The sequence below is a fragment of the Mchenga conophoros genome, linkage group LG23, assembly GCF_057382185.1.
Source record: "Mchenga conophoros isolate Kocher_MC1m ecotype Shallow Benthic linkage group LG23, M_conophoros_male_GT1.1, whole genome shotgun sequence".
Lineage (NCBI taxonomy): Eukaryota > Metazoa > Chordata > Actinopteri > Cichliformes > Cichlidae > Mchenga > Mchenga conophoros.
Genome location: NC_140547.1, coordinates 24,120,418 through 24,140,040, shown reverse-complemented (window position 1 = coordinate 24,140,040; position 19,623 = coordinate 24,120,418). Strand labels below are relative to the sequence as shown.

The 19,623-nt window shown below is 41.7% G+C and overlaps 1 protein-coding gene and 1 non-coding gene across 7 annotated transcripts in view; both read right to left on the bottom strand.

Moving 5' to 3' along the window:
• Positions 1-2,559: 2,559 nt before the first annotated feature.
• trnar-ccu (transfer RNA arginine (anticodon CCU)) lies at positions 2,560-2,634 on the bottom strand. Its single transcript has one exon. It is a non-coding gene; the product is annotated as a tRNA-Arg (tRNA).
• Positions 2,635-3,607: 973 nt separating this feature from the next.
• LOC146547267 (nck-associated protein 5-like) overlaps positions 3,608-19,623 on the bottom strand; it is a 184,596-nt gene continuing 168,580 nt past the window's right edge. For all 6 annotated transcript variants that reach the window (XM_085264291.1, XM_085264292.1, XM_085264293.1 and 3 more), the window contains 4 exons: positions 18,247-18,368; positions 16,418-16,547; positions 16,118-16,293; positions 3,608-6,543 (listed from right to left, as the gene is read on the bottom strand). In XM_085264291.1, the coding sequence (XP_085120417.1) occupies positions 6,232-6,543; positions 16,118-16,293; positions 16,418-16,547; positions 18,247-18,368 (740 nt within the window). In that variant the 3' untranslated portion in view covers positions 3,608-6,231. The remainder of the gene's footprint in view (positions 6,544-16,117; positions 16,294-16,417; positions 16,548-18,246; positions 18,369-19,623) is intronic.

Genomic DNA, 19,623 nt, shown 5'->3' with positions numbered 1-19,623 from the left:
GGAGGAGCGAGGTTATGAATGGCCTTGAAGGTGAGCAGAAGAAGTTTGAATATTATCCGGAATTTCACAGGGAGCCAGTGAAGTTCCTGAAGAACAGGGGTGATGTGCTGGTAGGAGGGGGTTCTGGTGATAATGCGAGCAGCAGAGTTCTGAAGCAGTGGAAGCTTATGGAGGGATTTTTGGGGGAGACCATGCAGAAGAGAATTGCAGTAGTCAATACGGGAGGTAACAAGACTGTGGACAAGAATGGACGTAGACTGGGTGGAAAGAGAAGGAAGCAATCTTAATGCTGCGTAGATGGAAGTAGGCAGAACGGGTGAGATTGTTGATGTGAGATTTATAGGAAAGTGAACTGTCTAGGATGACACCAAGGCTCTTAACCTGAGGAGAAGGGAAAACTGTGGAGTTATCGATGGTGAGTGAGAAATGGTTCGCCTTCAAAAGGTTGGATTTGGTGCCAATAAGGAGGATCTCAGTTTTATCCTCATTACAGAGAATGTGCTGTAAAAGAGACAATATCCAGTGAGCAGCAGTTCTCTCAGTTAGAATTCTTTGTTGTTGACCAGCCTGGTTCAAGCTGGTAAAAACAGGCAATACTAACTAAACTAACCACTTTTTGCAACTACAGTATGCAGAAGAGCATTTCAACAGGAGCAGAGGGTCACTCCTGACTAGAGATGGACATCAGATATTACGTATCGGTATCGGTCCGATACTGACGTAAATTACTGGATCGGATATCGGAGAGAAATAAAAAAATGTAATCCGATCCATTAAATATAAAAAAAAGCACCTCACAAAACTTGCTACATGGCGTAACTCGGCTCATAACCGTAGCATGTCGGAGCAGTGTGCTCAAGTGATAGAGAGGCTGTGTGTATTTGAAGCCTGCTACCAAACCAGGGTTTCATCTCTGAGAAGGTTATCCCAGAGAGAAGTAAAGCAAGTGTGTAAGTCCATCTCTGAATGTTTGTAAAGCATTCCCGCGTTAAGCTTAACAACCAATACCTGGAGCGACTGCATCTTCTTGCTGCTACTTCAATCGTGAAACTGCTTAATGATCAGCTGATCGGCTTTTCTGTGCGACTCCGTCTCTCTTCTTTGTTTTTGGCCCACTTCGCGCCAGAAAGAGGAAACCAGCGGCTGAACAACAGCAGCACGTTTAAGCTTGATCAGCTGTTGTTAGAATTTATTTAATATTACTTTCTACTTGAGGATCTTTTGCAGCTGGTAACTGTCCAGGGGCGGATCTAGCAAAGTTTAGCCAGGGGGGCCGATAGGGCATGAACAGGGAAGAGGGGGCACAAAGACATACTTTTCTTTCTTATTCTCATTTAAAATGTCTAGCTTTTAATCAATAACTATCTGAATCTTACACCCAAAGTCCATTACTGTATATAGTAACTGTTAAGTCTAATATACCCTAGTAAGCTATATTACTTTTTCCTTTGGGAAGATACCATCTGTGCAGTCTGCAGTTCTGTTGAAGGAAGATGTTGAATCTATTTAATTATTTTTCAAAAATAATTTATTTCTGTGCATTTTTTTTCCCACACTGCATCAAATTAAAGTTGATTACGTCGATTAAGCATCATGAGGTGGAGGGTGGGTGGTTCCCTATTTTTTTTTTGCTGGGAGTTTGCAACCCTATTAGTTAGGTTGCTTAAGATTTCTGCTAAGTACTCTTTAAAATACCAGAATAGGAAGGATGTAGTAGGTTTAAGTTTATTAGATTGATCAGTATTGCTGAACTATGAAATATTTTGTGCAGTGTATTTTTTACATACAGGTATAACAGAATAGCTTTAGTGTTGTTGTTTATTTAAACTTGAGTATGAACTTATACAAAATGCAGCAAGATATTTAAAAAACAGTTTTATTGATTAAAAACACTATATCGGATTCATATCGGTATCGGCACATATCCAAATTTATGATATCGGTATTGGTATCGGACATAAAAAAAAAGGGGTATCGTGCCATCTCTACTCCTGACATCAACCAAGAGTCGTCTTATTCTTCTTCTCTAAAAACAGGAAACTGAGGCTACAATTCAAATTCACCAAAACTGCATAACAGAAGATTGGAAAAATCTTGCCTGGTCTGATGAGTATCAATCGCTGCTGCTACCTTCAGATGTTTTCAGAATTTGGCATAGACATTAAAACATGGATCCATCCTGCCTCGTATTAGTGCTGCTGGTGTCTGCTTCCAGCAGGATAACACACCATGTCACAAGCTTAGATCATCTCAAACTGGTTTCTTGAACATGATAATGAGTTCAGTGTTCTCCACAGTCGCCAGATCTCAGTCCTATAGAGCGCCTTTAGGATGCTAGATGGACAAATCTGCAGCAACTCAGCGATGACATCAAGTCTATAATAGACCAAAATCTTTGAGGAATAAAGGGACACATCAGTACTAGAAGTGGCAAAGCCAGCGTTTGTATACGAGGACAGCAAGGTGGCTGTCTGAAAGTGCTAGCAGAGGATGGTTTTGATCCATCGACCACTGCGTTATGGGCCCAGCACGCTTAGGCTGCGCCACTCTGCTGGACAGCACCCCAGATGGGACTCGAACCCACAATCCCTGGCTTTTAGGAGGCCAGTGCCTTATCCATTGGGCCACTGGGGCTGCACACAGGAGCTAGCAGGTACAAGCAAGGTTTAACTTTAAAGGACACTTAGACATGTTAGTGTTTGTGTGCCTGATTATTAACCCATGAAGACTTTTATAATCACTTGATTACTGCTCCATTTTATTATTTGCAGCAATTGACGTTAGCTTTGGCTTCCGGACCGTTTGCACGTCTCTGAAACTCACTTTGAGAACTTGAACTACTTTTCAGTTTTTGAGTCATATTTTCAGTGCTGTGAAAATCCATTAAGTTCTGCACTTTGTGACTCATTTTTATTTTTGTAATACCGCTGTGTAGTCATCACCAAATTCTGTGACCTTTTCATGAAATTTTAATACAGTCTTTTCTAATAATAAATCAGTGCACCTATGTCTCTCTTATTCTTTCCTCTCTTCGCTTTCTCCTAATCCTCTACCAGTTGCTTCCACTTCCTGAGACTTGGTCAGCTGGAGATCTCTTCCCGTTAAAAGGGAGTTCTTCCTTCCCACAGTCACCAGATGCTGCTCACAGGGGTTATTGGTCTAATACTGTCAGTTCTTTACGTTGTGATTCACCTTGAGGAATTGCACAGAACAAAAGAAAAAAAAAGCATACTACTTAACCTCGACTTTAAATCTGCTCGCGTGCTGATCAAATAACCTACAAGCCTATGCTTAAGAGGCAGACACAGAGAAAGAGAAATCTTCCAAGCGTGCTTAAACTAATTGCGTTTATTTATATGCGTATAATTGCCCATCAGGGGACTAATGGTTATAAATCCCTCTGCAGCGAGAGCTCTGAGCTTCAGCCCCTGCTGACAGATTGTGAGGGGGAAGCGGTGATTACACGCCATGAAACATTTTAGGGAGGGCTTTCTCCAAACCTGGATTTTCACACTTAAAGAAAGGTCAAATGAATCACCGCGTATGAAGGTACACGTAGCACCTCCTTCACTATATTGCTCAGAAAAACACACAGACATCCTGCAGCTCAGGTTGAAATAGGAAATAGTTTCTCGTATTTATTTAGGAAATAGTTACATAAAATATAGCATTAAAGTCTAGTGTAACAGACAAATTGCACACAGTAATAATAATAATAACAATAATATTAATTACCAAAGTAACACTGCTGGTAACTTTCTCTTTACAAAGGAAGGTTTAAGGAAAGAGGTGAAGCATGACAATCACACTACAGTCTGACAGTACAAAATGTGGGTATAAATACTGGACATCTAGAAAAATACACAAGTCCTCTTCAGACTCTCTTCATACAATATTAACAGTTTCATAGAAAAATCGAAAACACACAGTCGGCTCTGTTGATTAGCACCAGCTGGTCAAATTCCAGAGAGAAATGTGATAAAAAAAAGTGATAAAAAACATTTTAGCGTGAGCTCTTATTGATCAAAATAATATTTTTACTTTTTTTAAAAACAACAAGAAGAAGAAGAACGCCCGAAAGAAAACACAAGACGCCAAACAGCAGACATTAAACAGGTTGAACGATTGGCAAACAATTTACATCTTTTTACTTTCTTTTTGTTCTTACTTGCATATATATCGATCAGCAATGCCCGTTCTGATATTAACTTATATTTTTTTAATATATACAACATAATATACAGCCACGAGAGGAAAGCTGAGGTTTTGGAGAGTTTGGGTGTGTTATGCTACATGAGACTACGTTTGGATGCTTGGAGAGCCATTTGTCTACGCTTTCCCAATGGCTGCGTTTTCATTTTTACAATCGACTTTAGTCCAGTATGTTCCCTGAGCTACGGGCGACGACACCTTATGTTTGCTTGTTTTATCTGTACCTGGTCTCATTAATTCATGTACCATGTGGAAACGTCCTCGTTAGAGAAGCTGCGGAGATAGTTTGCCACCACTGGGTGTTTAACTGCTTAAGGAAAAACACAACAAGATTAAAATGATAAAAAATGACTAAAAAAGAAAGAAAACTTTAATTATGTCTTTGAAAAATATTGCTTCAAGAGAGTAGAGAAAGATGGATCAGGTGGTTTTTTTTGTTTTTTTTGGGGGGGGGGGGGGGGGGTAACTTTTCAATGGGCGTTGTACATAGCAGCAATCCATAAGATGACACCTTGGGTTTTAAAAGAGTTTCAAAAATGGAGTTTTATGCAAATATTGCCCATTCTGCTTGTCGTGTTTTCTTTTATTTTACACATCTTTGTACAGTATTTGTTACAGTGCAATGATAAGAAGTACACCAGCATGGTGGGAGGAAGAGGAGGAGGGGTGGTCACTAATGATACAAACGTGTATTGCTGTCCAGTCCACCACACCCAAGCCAAACCTTTAAAAGTCCTGTTTTTTTTTCTTTTCTTTTTTAGGTTGAGGATTCATCCTCGCGTCTGTAGCTCTTCTAAGTGCTTCTTGTTGTAGGCAGAGGGGACCGGCACTCGTCCTTTCATGGCAGGGCTGTAACTGAGACAAGTCCTCTCCAAGATTAGCTGAAGGTTGAGAGGAAATCAAGAGCAGATCCAAACCAAAACCAAGACATTTTTGCAAGGCTGAGAAAAAAGAAGAAAATAAACACAAACTAGTGTTTAGGGTTGGGCGATAGGACAGTGACCGGCTCAGATGATTGGCGGTTGTATTATTGCGGGAGATTTTTGGCGTTTTAGTTTGCTAATTTTCTGCGTTGCAACCGTAGACAGTATAAAAGATGGATGTGGCTGTGGTAACATCACCCATTGGTTTCAGAAGTTCAAACTTCCGATGTTTTTAAACTGCAGTTGACGAGGGACGGACATGGCACACCCCGGATAATCGTTAAACTTCAAAGAATGTACAGAATGGACTTAAATATTTACTGAGTATGACCCAAATTAAGCAAGTGAGCTAATAAACTCATCACAAAAGTGTTTACTTATGTTGTCTCTGGATTATTTTCCCATAGACAACAAGTCTTTCTGGAACTACAGGTCTGCATTCCCTGGTGGTTATTAAAGAATAATGCAGGTTTAAGGCACTTCTGCATTGGCTTTATTTCTTTATTTATTTTGTTATATTCGGAAGTACGTCCACCTTTTATAATGTCGCTGTAAATAATTAACTCTAAAGTGCAATAGCTCCTTACTTTCTGGAGGTTTTATGAGCAAGAGTGGAAAGCTGTACACAGATATCAAAGTTTTTCACTGACATGCCAAATGTTCCTGGTTTTCTACCCTAATTGTTTGATAGAGTTGCTGTTATCCCATCTGTGGTTCCCAAAGTTTGGGCGTTTTCAATAAATAAATACAAACTTTTTAAAATGTCGGCTTTCCAAAACGATGCCACTTCAAATTGATAGTTTTTTAATTAATATATATTTTTAATTTGGGAATGGCTGCTTTAAGATGCTAAGGTGTACCTCAGTTTGCCAAAATAATTAGTTGTGGAGATGTGGCAGAAAATGTTAATGTATCGCCCAACCCTGTTAGGGGTAATCCCCTAGAAAAACAGATGTAATCTACCCAAAAATCCACTCCATATGTCCACTGTGTCATTCAACCTCCAGCCAATCAAGGCATGATTTCCAATAAGAAGGACAGAATCTGAAAGAGAAATGTCTTGAAAACTGGACTCCATCTCTACAGCCCTGCTTTTTCAGACTTCGTTGGATCCCTGGCTGGTGCAGGAAGAGAAGCTGTCGTACAGCGAGTCGCTAAGGGAGCCCACGGGATCCACCGCGGGCCTGCTCGTGAAACTGGAGGAGGACGAGGCCTCGTCTCCTTTGAAGCAGCTCTCCCCGCTCTTCCCCCCGTCGGCGTGGCAGTCAGCTCTGCAGCCGCCCGAGCCCGTGTCCGGGTACAGGCTGCTGGAGCTGCTCTGATTCAGCTTGTTTAAGGACTCCAAAGAGAAGTTGAGAGAGAGCGGCTGGCTTGTGCTGACGGGCATCTTCTCCATGGGAATCTCTTTCTGCAGAGAGAAAGGAACATCTGTTAATGAAGAGCAAATACACGCTAGTTCATGTTACGGTAAATGCTGCAGTGTGAACTTTTTGCGCTGCCCTGTCTCTACTCTAACAACAGTGAGTACGACAGTGATCTATATTGAGATTTTTGTCACGCTCAACGACCAAATGTACGTCTTGGGTGCTGGCAGGTCCCCTCGGCACTCTTCCTGCTACATTAACTGTGCCATTCAACGTTATTATTTCTTTTGCATTACCTCTGACCATCTGCTTTGTAGGAATACATTAGTAAAAAAGCTGCTGTTTGTTAACACTGCTTCAATTAGCAGGAGTGGTTTCATCTCTTAGCTGATGCCAAAATGTGCCAGACCAAGAAACACACCTTTAGCTAACTCAGCTACAAAAACTGTAAAAGCATGCATTAGCCGTCTGCTTCACTGTCATATGACCCATTGCCACACAATCACAGAGTAAAATAATCCCTTCAGAGGGAAAGCAACACAACACATACACCTAAAAATAGTCTGTTCTTATTCATAATGTACCTGCTTCCCAGTATCTTTTTAATGCGTGTCTCAAAAGACACTTTAACAAGGTAGTTACTGTACCCCTCAGCATCAAAACACCTCCTCAGAGGCTGTAAACAACTTTATTTCTGCAACAAATAAAGCCTGGGAGCACAGCAGCTATCTTCATAGGTGCTTTTTGCAGGGGTAAGTACACAGAGGAGTAGCTGCAGGGGCTGGACAACCTCTAGGGACCCTCCAAACCTGGACCGTTTAGCATTTAGCTGCGAGCTGTAGCTCCCTTCGGACATAAATCCAGAACTACTTCACACAAGGAGCACAAACACATACGCCACTGAACTTTATTAGCACAATTTGGCCCGTGCAAACTCTTACTGCAAGGGTCACGCACACACAGAGATCTTTAAAAGTTCCCCTTAATATGAAGGTCTCATCTGCCTCTTATCACACTGAAAACGTGATCACATTTGTCTTACTTAGCCATAAATACATGCTTTCACAGCCTTTATTACAAAAGTTCCACCTAAATAAAAACCAAAAGGGTTTGATCGAATAAGTCATAAAGCAAGGAATTTCTCCTTTTTATCAAAGAGGCCACAATGAGAAAAGTTTAATTTGGTTATTTCTGATTTAACAGTATGTAAAAGTGGGCGACCTAAGGAGACATTAGCTCACCTTTTTTGTTTACTCTGTAAAAATGTCTATGTTCATAATGCTGCTATATCCCAGCCTAATTAATATACTGTAGGGTGAAAGCTTCACATGAGCCTGTTGCTGTTAGTCTGGTCCACAGGGTTGACATTTCCAGCCACAGAGCAGGAGCAGGCTCATAGCATCAATCTACAAGAAGCTGAAGTCACGTAATTTTGAACTGTAGCAGGAAGTACAGTGTCCCTTTATGTAAGCACAGCTGTTAATTAATTAATTAGTCCTGTTGTCTGTGAAACCATTGATTGAACAGCTTATTTTAATTTATTTTTTTATTATTTATATTTTTAATTCATTCTAAGGTCTGTATGTAATGGAAGTGTGTCCATTTAGGGTTTCTTCTATTTCCTGCTGCAGCCTGATCTAGCATATTTTTCTCCTTATCAAGTAGCCTCATCTCTTATCTTATCAAAATATTCCACCTTTGGTGATGTGGTGCTTCTGTAGATGTATGCAGTGACAGCTTACTGACTAAATGACATACCGCTGAAACTGGATTTCTTTCTGTGAGACATAGCAGGCTGTTCGTGCTCGATACAGGGATGTCACTGCTCTATAGTGAAACATTAGTTAAGTCTTCTCAGTTTCTCTTACTAACAACCTAATTACATTCACGTGCCAACCCAGGTGTAAACTATGTCATGATGAGGAAAGGATTGAGAGGGAAGAGAGGAAATCATTTGCCTCTAAATGCAGCAGGTCTCATAAGAGCATCAAATCCTGGAAGAGTTTTAAACATGCAAATGTAAAAGAAAATGCCTGAAAAGTTCAACAGGAAGGCTAAAAATGAAAGTAATCACCTCATATTGTGACTGATGCCGAATCAACACAAAACCCTAACATCCCATCGAGGCCCATTAATCTGCACGGTGACCTTTGTTGGGAGGCGGAGTCATCATAAATTTGTAAAGAGGTCGGAATCAAAAGAAATATTAAAGGAAAAATGTGCCCAGAGGTGACGTGTGACTCACATCTGACACACAGGAGCAGCTTTTTTCTTTTTTTTTTTGCAGGTGCGGAGGTTAACTTCCAAATTAAAAACAGGTGCTGAATGCAGATTAGACCGGACGAGTTTTAATTCGACACCCACGCGTGCTTTTTCATAGCTTTCCTATTTTTGTGTCAGATTTTTGTCAGCTGTACAAAAAAGAAAAGACCTGTCGTTAAACCGCCTCGGGGCAAAGAAAAGAGTGCACAACGTGAATCTGTGATTAGCTGTGCGACAGTGAAAAACAGTCTTCAGATGCTGATTCTCTCAGCCAGCCTCCATTCGTCACAAACAAGAGGAGAGAAAAGAAAGGGGGGTTGGCTGTGCTATCGCTGATTGGGTTTGATTTCGGAGGAACACAATTACCTGCAGATCGAAGCTTCCCGGTGCAGGTCTCTGTACCACCTGCGGGCGCAGCCAAAATGATGGCTCCACACATAACTCAGGCTCCAGGCGGACGTCTCAGTGAGAGCTTCCTTCTTGAAAACACGAGGGCCCGAATCAGCAATTGGTTCTGCATCACATGCCAGTAATAGGATGTCTAAACTCAAATTCAGCAGACCTGCTTGCTACAAAAGCTGAGTGAAAGGGTCTTTTATTAAGGCTCAAGCAAGAAACATTTTTTCGTTTTCCCCTGCTGTTATGTATTTTTCCCTTTTTACGTTAATATTCTGAGTCGTACAGATGTTACACGTCTATGCTTTAGATCTGTAATCCTTCAGATTTCTCATGAAGTCAAACTAATTGTATGCACACTGCTATACTTAGTAGCTTTTAATGACCAAAATTGTAATAGCCACACTCTGTAAATAAAAGATGGAGCTAGTAACAGTTGCCATCTTGGAGTCCCCAGGGAGGGGGGGTCGCCTTTACTGGAATGAGAACACATCAGCAGCCACAGGTCAGGCAAAATAATGACTTTACCTTCTAAGGAGGCTGATGAGAGCCAAACCGCTCCAACAGCTGCTCATCACCTTCTACACATGCACAACAGAGAGCATTCTCATAGCCTGCATGACAGCCTTGTATGGTAGCTGCACCAAAGGTGACACAAGCATGTTGTGAAAGCAGCACAAACAAAAACAAAATCATAAAGAGGGCCAAGCAAAACCATGAAGACAACACACCCCTCGGACGATGGTCTGTATTTGTATAGCACTTTTCTAGCCCCTAAGGACCCCAAAGCACTTTACACAACCAGTCAGCCACCCATTCACACACTGGTGATGGCAAGCTACATTGTAGCCACAGCCAACCTGATGCGCACTGACAGAGGCGAGGCTGCCGGACACTGGCGCCACCGGGCCCTCTGACCACCACCGGTAGGCAACGGGTGAAGTGTCTTGCCCAAGGACACAATGACCGAGACTGTCCAAGCCGGGGCTCAAACCGGCAACCTTCCGATTACAAGGCAAACTCCCAACTCTTGAGCCACGACCGCCCCGATCTGTGTTCAGGCTCCTATGACTATGGCAGGCGCTTTAAAACTATCCAAACACATACAGACCGACCGAAACACAGCTTCCTCCCCATCTTAACACGACCCCACAGTAACTATGCATGAACCTCATGTGCAGTTTCACCTCCTTATGGGGATTTTATATTATGCAAAAAAACTCATGTAAAGTGCTCAGCATCATACCATTACAACCCTCATGTATCTGTTAATTAGTCAGTAAGCTATGTTTAAATATGGTATTTATTGTCAGTAATTTTGTTATGCTGGGATATTGACAATGAAGAATTTTTCTGTCTAGTGACAGTGATGCTGAGATGAGCTGTTTAGGGCGTGTGAACTTTTCTGTCAGTAAGTGCAACTGTTTTTGCTGCTGTTAGCCTCTGTTAGCTGCTGTTAGCCTCTATTAGCCACCGTTAGCTTCTATTATCTGACATTAGTGAAACTGTCTTCAATTGGATTGGACTTAGACACTTAGTGAATAAACTCACCAAGGATTTGAGAATGTAATCAAACTGTTATCAGAGGGAAAGTGTGGTTTTTAGGACTCTCAAGCCTAACATTAGCTGGCATAATGTTAGCTTATAACCAGCTGTTGCTGCTGTTTAGCGAGCTCATTGTCAGATGTCCAGAGACAGGAGCATCACATGTCTAATGTGCTGATAATAACAGTATCAGGAATAAATGAGTATATTTATCCACATTTTTGCATGTTAGTGTTCAGGACATTGAGGATAACATTTTATTAAAATGTTGTTTGCGTTTTCTCTTTCCTTTGCATTCTTTGGTGGAGAGGACACGTTCTCATATAATAAAACATTGGCATGACGCCTCATATTTTGAGTCTGCAGTTGCAGTTTGTTAGAAAACATAATTACACACTAATCAGTGCATATTTATAACTATATTATTCTTGTTTTTCTATTTAATAAAGCAGCTGATGCAAAGCAGTTGGTCCAGAAGTAAACTCTGAGGTTGAAAATTGCAACGACTGCCATTTACTGACATATCAGTGAGTGTCAAACGTATGGCTATGCTGGTATATACATGCATGGTTCATCATTATATATTTATATGTAAATGATGCTTTAATACTGCATAACTTGGAACCTTAATACGATTAAAATGGGTGGCTTAAAGGAGCCCTCATCTAGTTTAGTTTAATTTCGTAACAGGCTGCAAACATGTTTATTTCTCCTGAATAGTATGTATTTTTAACAGGAATGTATATGGAGGATTGACTTGCTTCTTTTGACTGGTTTATTAAAGATATAACTTGCAATAAGATGACAAATATTATTATCTACACTGTAAACCAATTAGCAAACCTTCCTGTCACCACGAGCCAAGATTGAGAGCTCAAGGACTTTGACATAGATGTTATTTGTTCATCCTCAAAATAAAGCAACAAGTCCACTGCTGGCATTTAAGTTTGCCGAAAGGATGTGATGAGAAAAAAAATTAATAGAAGCAGATCTGTATTCAGCACATGGAGGCATTATGAAGCGAGATTTGTGTTAATACTAACAAAACAATTTTTTTCCCATGTTATCTGCAAGAAAATCAGAGCAGCTGTGGACAGACATCAAGCTGGGTGTTGAATGGTTATTAGAAACTATTCATGGCCAGTTTCAATGACGTGAAAGTGTATTCAGTGTGAACTGTGCTGAAAGGAGGCAACAAATCACAAGTTTGGTCAGTGTCAGGTTTGAGAAAAGTTTGGAGGGAGAAGTAATTGGAAAACTCATTTTCTATTGTTGCTGACAGAATTTCAGCAACTTCGTGTCCGTGCATCGTGTGATCGTAGCGTCTGGGTTACTTTACAATGAGGACAACAGTGGTGGTGGGAGGGGAAATGCTAATATAACTTATTTATTGTCTCGGGCTATGTGTTGTCTTTGCTGTCACCACTGCGCGAGTAATTTGATCGCGGGCCAGTGTGGTGAAAGTGCGATGGCGGCTTCTCGCTTTCTATTTCGGGGTCTTTTCCATCTGACTCTGGCGATGCTATCAGCCTGACAGTGACACAGTGGGAAGCGCATATTCCTGCTGCTGATATTTATTTGTACACTGATGCAGTTTTGGTTATCTAGCAGCCTTATTTCAAACTGCATGTCAACTGAAATGTTCCCCTAACCCTCACCATGTAATTACTGCCCAAGGTAACAAGCTGTTCCACGCTTGAGGAGTCTGCTGATTTGTGCTACACAGAAGGGTTTTGTTTGGACCTGGGCCACAGGAATATCACCAATGCCACACCTTGGCACAAGTTCTGATGCTGTTTTCCTGCAGCAATATCCCAGACAAAGCGTGGAAATAAAGGGGGGAAAGTAATGAGTAAGCAGGAAAAGCAATAAAAGCACAAAAGTTCATTCAAGGAGGACAAAAACAAGACAGAAGGAGACAAAGGAAACCTGTTTAGAGCGAAAGCGGGCAAAGTCAACTGGGAAGAAAGACAAAGAGAGTTGTATGGGAGACAGAAATAGAGAGGGGCAAAACTGAAGGGGAAGAAAGGCAAAGACACGTGGGAGAAAGAGAGACTGGGAGGAAGGAGAGGATAGAAAGGAGAAGGGGGTGGGGGACGCCGTTAGCGGGGCTGTCAGGTGCTGTCAGGATGATGAATGGGAGGCCAGCACGGGCTGTGAGGGCCCTGATGGGAGCCGCTGAGCTTTACATCACTCTCCTGAGTGTTTGTGAAAGGTTATTAAAGGCGCTTAAATCACGGGGCTCTGACACAGGCCCGCTACCAGCCACCAAACTTCCCCAAACTAAAGGCGGTGACAGTCAAATGCTCCCGAGCCACGACAAAAGGAGAGCGGCCGCACAGGTGTGGACGTGCACAGCCAGGGGTGAGGAGGTGATGACACTCGGATAGATTGTCTTTTTCAGAGGAATAATGCGGGGTAAATGGGTTCAGAAGCAGTCATCCATCATTACGGTCGGTTCACGGCTGACGAATAAGGTTATTGTTGACACGAATGCTTATTTTAACGCAGAAGTTTGAAATCAGTGGAATTAGCTGCTAGTAAAATCACAGCAAACGTACACAGTGCGATAGGATGCTTCAGTAAGTGGGTTCCCATCGGAGTAAGTAAATTTACTATGCAGCAGTAGTAAGGTGGAGTCAAACTTTACAGGTTAAATTTTACAGCTGCTCTTTTTTTATTTGTATTTTGGGTTTTTTATTGGTGCTTTGTCTAAAAACTGTAAGTTTACAATACTATTTGTACCTAAGAAAAAGTTTAGACAAACTCAGGTGTGCTGTTGTTGCATTTGAAACACCTTTTACCTTTTATTAAAGCTAATCAGACTTCCTCTTCATCTGGATTTGTCTCCCTGGGTTTGAAAAGTCACATTTTACACGGACTGGTACTTCCACTCACCGGTGACTTCATTAGGTACGTGTGTTTAACTGCTCATTAATCCAAATACCTAGTCAGTACCAGCCAATCACAGGGCCCACGCATGCATAGATCCATCCTGTCTTGTAGCAATAGACATAATCAAACTCAGTTGGTACTAAAGGCGTACTAAGAAACAGGTATTACAAGTACTTTAAGCACTTTGTCTAACATTCGTTCGAGGAGTTCTAAATTGGGACCAACTTGGGGTCAGTATCTCGCTCAAGGACAGTGTGACATGCAAACTACTAACCTTTGGATTAACAACAACCAGCTTTACCTTGTGAGAAACAGGACTTGAGATGTAAGCTAAGGGTAGCAGGAACAGATATCATTCGTCACATTATTTGGTTAGCCTAGCAGACAGGTGTGGATACTTGCGTTGGCACCCATCTTCCAGTGAAAGCAGTCAGGCTCTTAAATTGGGGGAAAATTGGTTAAAACCATAAAAACAGTTTTTAGCTGCTGGGTGGAAAGTTGTTTATTTCCTCTGTAAAACTGGAAGTCTATGGGGAACGAGTCATTTTCAGAGCCAGTAGAGAAACTGCAGTTTCTGAAATGTCGTTGTTTTTGTTATTCATGTATGGAAGTTGCTGCTTTATTTGAACTTTTTGCAGTAAACATGACTACCATAATACGAATAGCAGAAAAATACGACACATTTCATACCAAACGCAAAGTGTCTTGAAATTAGAGTTAGAAACCTGCAAAGTGGTCTACAAGTAAATTACTCCTCATGACAGTGTCAGCTATTATTGAGGAAGCTGTTTCTTTAATCTCTTGGATCAGTTCATAAACCTCCAATGCTACGACACACAAAGCCATTGATCCCAAGTGGTAGCAGCTAACACTCATTATCGCTGTATTACTGTACAATGGAGGCCTATTGATAAACTGCATTTGGGGCCATTGCAGCTTTGGTCCTAAAGTACGTGCTCAAAAACACGTGAATATTAGAATTAGGCAGTCCGTTGCGTGTGGGCTAATGGAGCTGTGCTTGCAGCTTGGCCGCACAGCGTCACTTCAAAAGCTTCCCGTTCGATGCTTTGCCTGTCCACCGGGACTCGGATCGGAATCAGAAATCTCTCTCTTCCTGTTTCCTCGCTTGTAGTTCGAGTGGAGTCGCTGAACTTTGCTTTGTTAAATGGCGAATCGGCCTCTGTACAATAATGTAATACTTGATCGAAACGCTGCTTTTGCTTGACTTGGCAGAGTCAGCAAACTGACCTCGGAGCTTAGGGGGATTCATTTGTGCTCGAGTGCCGCTCTCAGGACACTCGGGTGTGTGTTTACTTGCTGAATCACCCTGGACTCACTGCATCACCTACACCCAGCGCAATTTGTCATAATAATCTGCAGCATGGTTCAGATGGAGGCTGCATGTGCACAACAAAACTTGACTGTTTAATGGTGGGAATGAGATCTAAATTCGAAAAAATGTTTATTTTTTCTAATTTGTGGGTGTAAATGATTACAAATAGATTCGATCTGATCTCATTTTAAATTCCAAGATGACTTCAGAGGTCGAGAACCAGCCCACACCATAAATTGAGATTTTTCTCCCCCATCTCTAATAGACAATAGTTTTTCTGAAAAAGTCGTGCTGACTCAGGCCTTTTTTTTTTAAATTATGGATTTTTATGTCAGGGCTGCTGCTGCTGGGGCAGGCGCACTGTAAGAGAGTTTGTCCCAGAGAGCCGGCATATTGCAGGCTGCAGGCCATTTCATGGTCTCTGATTCTAATTTGTCATTCAGCAGCGTTAAATACTTGTAGGCAAATACCCGCTGACACAAGAGGGTGAGGTGATCGAAAGCAATTAGGCGGATTTTTTCCGTGAAAATCTGTAAACGATTCCAAACGGCCGAAGAGAAAAACCTTGGGAGCGCAAACAACTCTATCGGGAAGAAAAAAGAAAAAACCTTGGATTTTTAGTGACTTTGAAAGAGCTCTTGTGCTTTGGGAGTCTGACCATCTGAGGAGTCTCCTTGCCGAAGTTTGCGACATACGAGAATCCTAACGGTCCAATTTATTCTTCCTCCCTCTGCCTCCGCTGCAAGGAAAGCGAAATTATGCATCTTCCATCCTGGGAAGACTTTCATTGAGGTCAGGCGCCGTTTTTCTGACTCAATACTCATCCTCTTTATGCTGCATAAAGAAGCATACATCTGGGAGCTGCATGGCTTTTAACACTTTAAAGTGCCTCTTTTTGGGCTACGCTAAGAGCCAATTGATTTATCCTAGAACAACAAACACAGGGCGTAGTGCATTTTCTCTTTCTAATGGTATTCTGAGGCCTACCAATCAATAATAACTATTAATATACAGAACATTCACCCGCTAAATTGAAACACTTAGAAAGTGACCTACTGGACGGCTTCCTTGACAGGAAAGTTTAACACGAATAAAATGCTTGATGGGAATCGGCAGCAAGCCTGTAAAACAGCTGTTAATGAGCGAATCTGATTAGCGGGGAAACAATGAGGAGTTTGAATACTCACACTGAGCCTGTCTCCAGCTTTTCCATCAAGGGCCGACTCCTTGTGCAGCAGGTTGTACTGCGAAATCTTCCTGCTGTCCTTCTCCAGGTGCGAGAACATGTCGTGTTGGTAGTAGTCCATGATTGACAAGGATTTTTCCACACTTCTTCTCTTCAGGGTGTCCTCATTCTGCTCGACTAGAAACACAGGAAACAGATTCACAAAAAAGGCATTTTTTGTTAAACTTGATCCAACTTCTACAAAAGATAAAGACTGAGGAAGCTTCATGAAAGATTCAGCGACTACAACTTTCAACCACACCTGAGTCATTCCTCTTAGCTCTGTTGATCAGGGTCTTTTGCGGCGAGCCCAAAGTGCTTCCCGTCCCCTCGGGTTCAGTCTCAGTGTCGCTGCTGCTGCCTGAGTACGTGCACACTCGCAAGGCTCTTTCCTATTCATGGACAACAAAAAAGTCATTTTAAAACAGAGACATAACGCGCCTTCAAAGCCATACGAGCGCTATTATGCAGTCTGGTTTTTGCACAGAGAAGATACCAGGAAAAAACTTTAAATATAGCCCTCATGACTAAGTTAACTTTTTGCAAAGCAAAGTGGTGTTTAAGCTTCTCTCTTTTTTAGTTCAGTAGCAAATTTAGTTATTCATATGTAGATACCTACAGTTTTGAGAAAGTTTACTTTTAAAAGTTATTTGCAACATTATAAAACAGTCGGTAATGTTACAGAGTCACAAAGGCCTGGAGACCGGCTGGGAGCCATAGATCCCAATCCCAAAGTGTCAAAGTGTCCCCTTAGCAACTATACTAACCCTATAAATGGAGCGGAGCGGTCAGTAAGCCTAGAAAAGCACCATTTGAATCCCAGGTCTATAAGACCTCAGTCACACAGGTCTAGAGTTTGGTCAACAACCCCCCTGGCAACCAAGAATAACTTTGTTGGCAATTGGCTGCTGGAAGTTGCTTTCTAGGTGAAACTAGTTGCAAAGAGGTTTACTGTGCTTGGGGAGTAACCTCCTTTTAATTGCTTTGGTCTCTAGTGGTTGCAGCAGTTGCCAACTAGTCTGCAAGCACTTCTCAACTACTTGCTAAATGGTAGTGAAACTGTGAAAAGTGTGACACAAACCAGAAACAGAGACTATTAACTGTCAAATAAAAAGCCTTCTGAAACGTAAGTGAGGAGAATATGCATTTTTCACTCATGACTGGAGGTTGCCACGAGGTTGCAGACCAGTCTCTGGGCCTGTGTGATCTTACCTGCTGAGGAGAGCAAAGTCTACAGTACTTTTGGGTTATTCTTTTTCTTTTAATTTTCTTCCTGTGCACCTTGGACATGGACTAACTGCAGAAACATCTGATTCTAAACACACTTTAACCAGTGAAGTGATTGTGTGAGTATCTGTACACTGCACATCATGCTGTAGATATTGGCCAGATTTCTTTGATCTCAATGGGACTGGTTAAATAAAGGTAATAATTAGCTTGTGCATGTTGGTTATGTTGTCAGATTGGAGTATATCCTACCGGACTTCTACATCTGAATGTATTCTCCTCTACCACATAATCAGCAACAAGCTAATTAATCCCCCTTGGAGTGACAGTTTCAGCTGACCTAAAAGCTAGGCACTGATGCTCTGTAGCTGCAGCACGGCCATCATTATTTTTCTCAACACACACACACTGCATTTCACTGTGATGCAGTTATTGTCTCCTTTCAACTATATATTCAAAATAAAGTGAATACTTCCATGAAGAAAAGGCTGTCTTTTCTGCCATCTCACTAGCTTAGCAGCGCTAAAGAAACGCATTAAAAAACTGTAACTGCTTAATTCAAAAGCAATTAACTGCAACAAAAACAGATATTTCTAAGAAGCTCCTTCACAACACGTTACCCTCAACAGTTGGTAAGTATACAGCCTCCCTGGTGACATTAGTGGGAAAAATGCTAGTGTGTGGCCACCACTTTATTACCTCATTCCTCAAAAACAAGCAATGACCATTTTCAACTCTGCAGCTAATGAAAGAATTTCATCTTTGAAACTGTGTAAAGTTTGAGACAGTGTCTGGGTATCTCTCGAGTCCCTTTAAGAACCACAAATATGTCAACTTAGACTAAGTGTAATGTAAACGACTTACGCCCAGCATATCATGGTCCTTGGATTTCATCTTCCTCTCTGCTTCTGTCTCTTTGTCCTCAGTGGAACCTGAGATGGTGCTGCGTGGGGCACAAAAACTCAACCTCTTTGTCTCGATTGCGTCTAGAAATCGGGGGATATAAAAGAGAAATGAGGCAGGAGGTTTATAACAAACATGATAAGACGGTGATGAAGGTGATGAAGGTGATGTGGCGAACACTGACCACTGAATTTTACAAGAAGATCTGAACTAACATATGACCAAGTGGATTACCTGTGCAAACAGAGCGTGGAATATCCACTGGCAACTAGATACACGCAGGATTTTTGAGTATTTGAAAAATCATTAAATTATAAGTGATCAAATAGGTTATGCAACTACTTTTTCTCTTAAAATTGATATATTTGCCGTGCTAATCGATGTGCCTGATAGTGTGTAATGTGCCACTGCTGCCAAAAAGTGGTAATAATTCAACTAGAGGCTGTTCAGCGACAAAACAGAAGCGGAATGGTTTGTTAGCCAGCTAAATGCTACCGCACAAACAGGAGAAACAGCTGTAAAGCTAGCAAGTCAGAAGTCTACCACGACAGTCATTTGAGGAACAGTCAAATACTTCAGAGCGACAATCGAAAAGGACTTTTACTTATAAACTACAAACTGCAACATATTTGGACGTAGGGCAGATAGACGTGGGAGTGGAGCAGGGAAAGACCACTGTAATTCTCGTGGTAATTTCTCCTTGAGCTGACAGGCTGATGAAACACGGGATGAGTACATCTTGTACATCCATTCAGTCGAAACCTATCCAGCTGGCTACAAACCCATTTCCCATTCGCATATCTGAATGAAACATTAACAGCGTCCACCCTGTGACTGCTCCATCCACAACTCCTGGCAGCCAACAGAACAGCTTTCAGCTGTCGTCCCCAAATGACGTCGGGCCGTCTTATTATCACTCTACCCAGTGCTGTCAGACGCCAGTTTAATTGTCTCGCATTCAGAAACCTCTCTTTCAGCTGCATTACAATAACGGGCTGCTTTTGGCTCGTGTTCTGTCTCCATCTGAGAAATCTGCATGGAGATCATAAAAGTCCTTTCCCCTTCTTCCTCTCACCCATTACGAAACAAACAATGTGACAGACGTTCTGTCTGTTCAGGTATCCTTTGCTTTTTTTGAATTTTTTATAATGATGAAGGCAAGGACAAAGAGGTAAAACCTGTGATAAAGACGCACAGCTTACTGTTAAGGCTTTCATAATCAACTTGTTTCACAGGGAAGACTCAACAGGAGCCACTTTATGTTTGTAGTTTTGCCTCAGATTCCTGCCTCTGCAGTGACACCGCAGCACTGGGGTGAACGAGATGCCGCCTAATGTC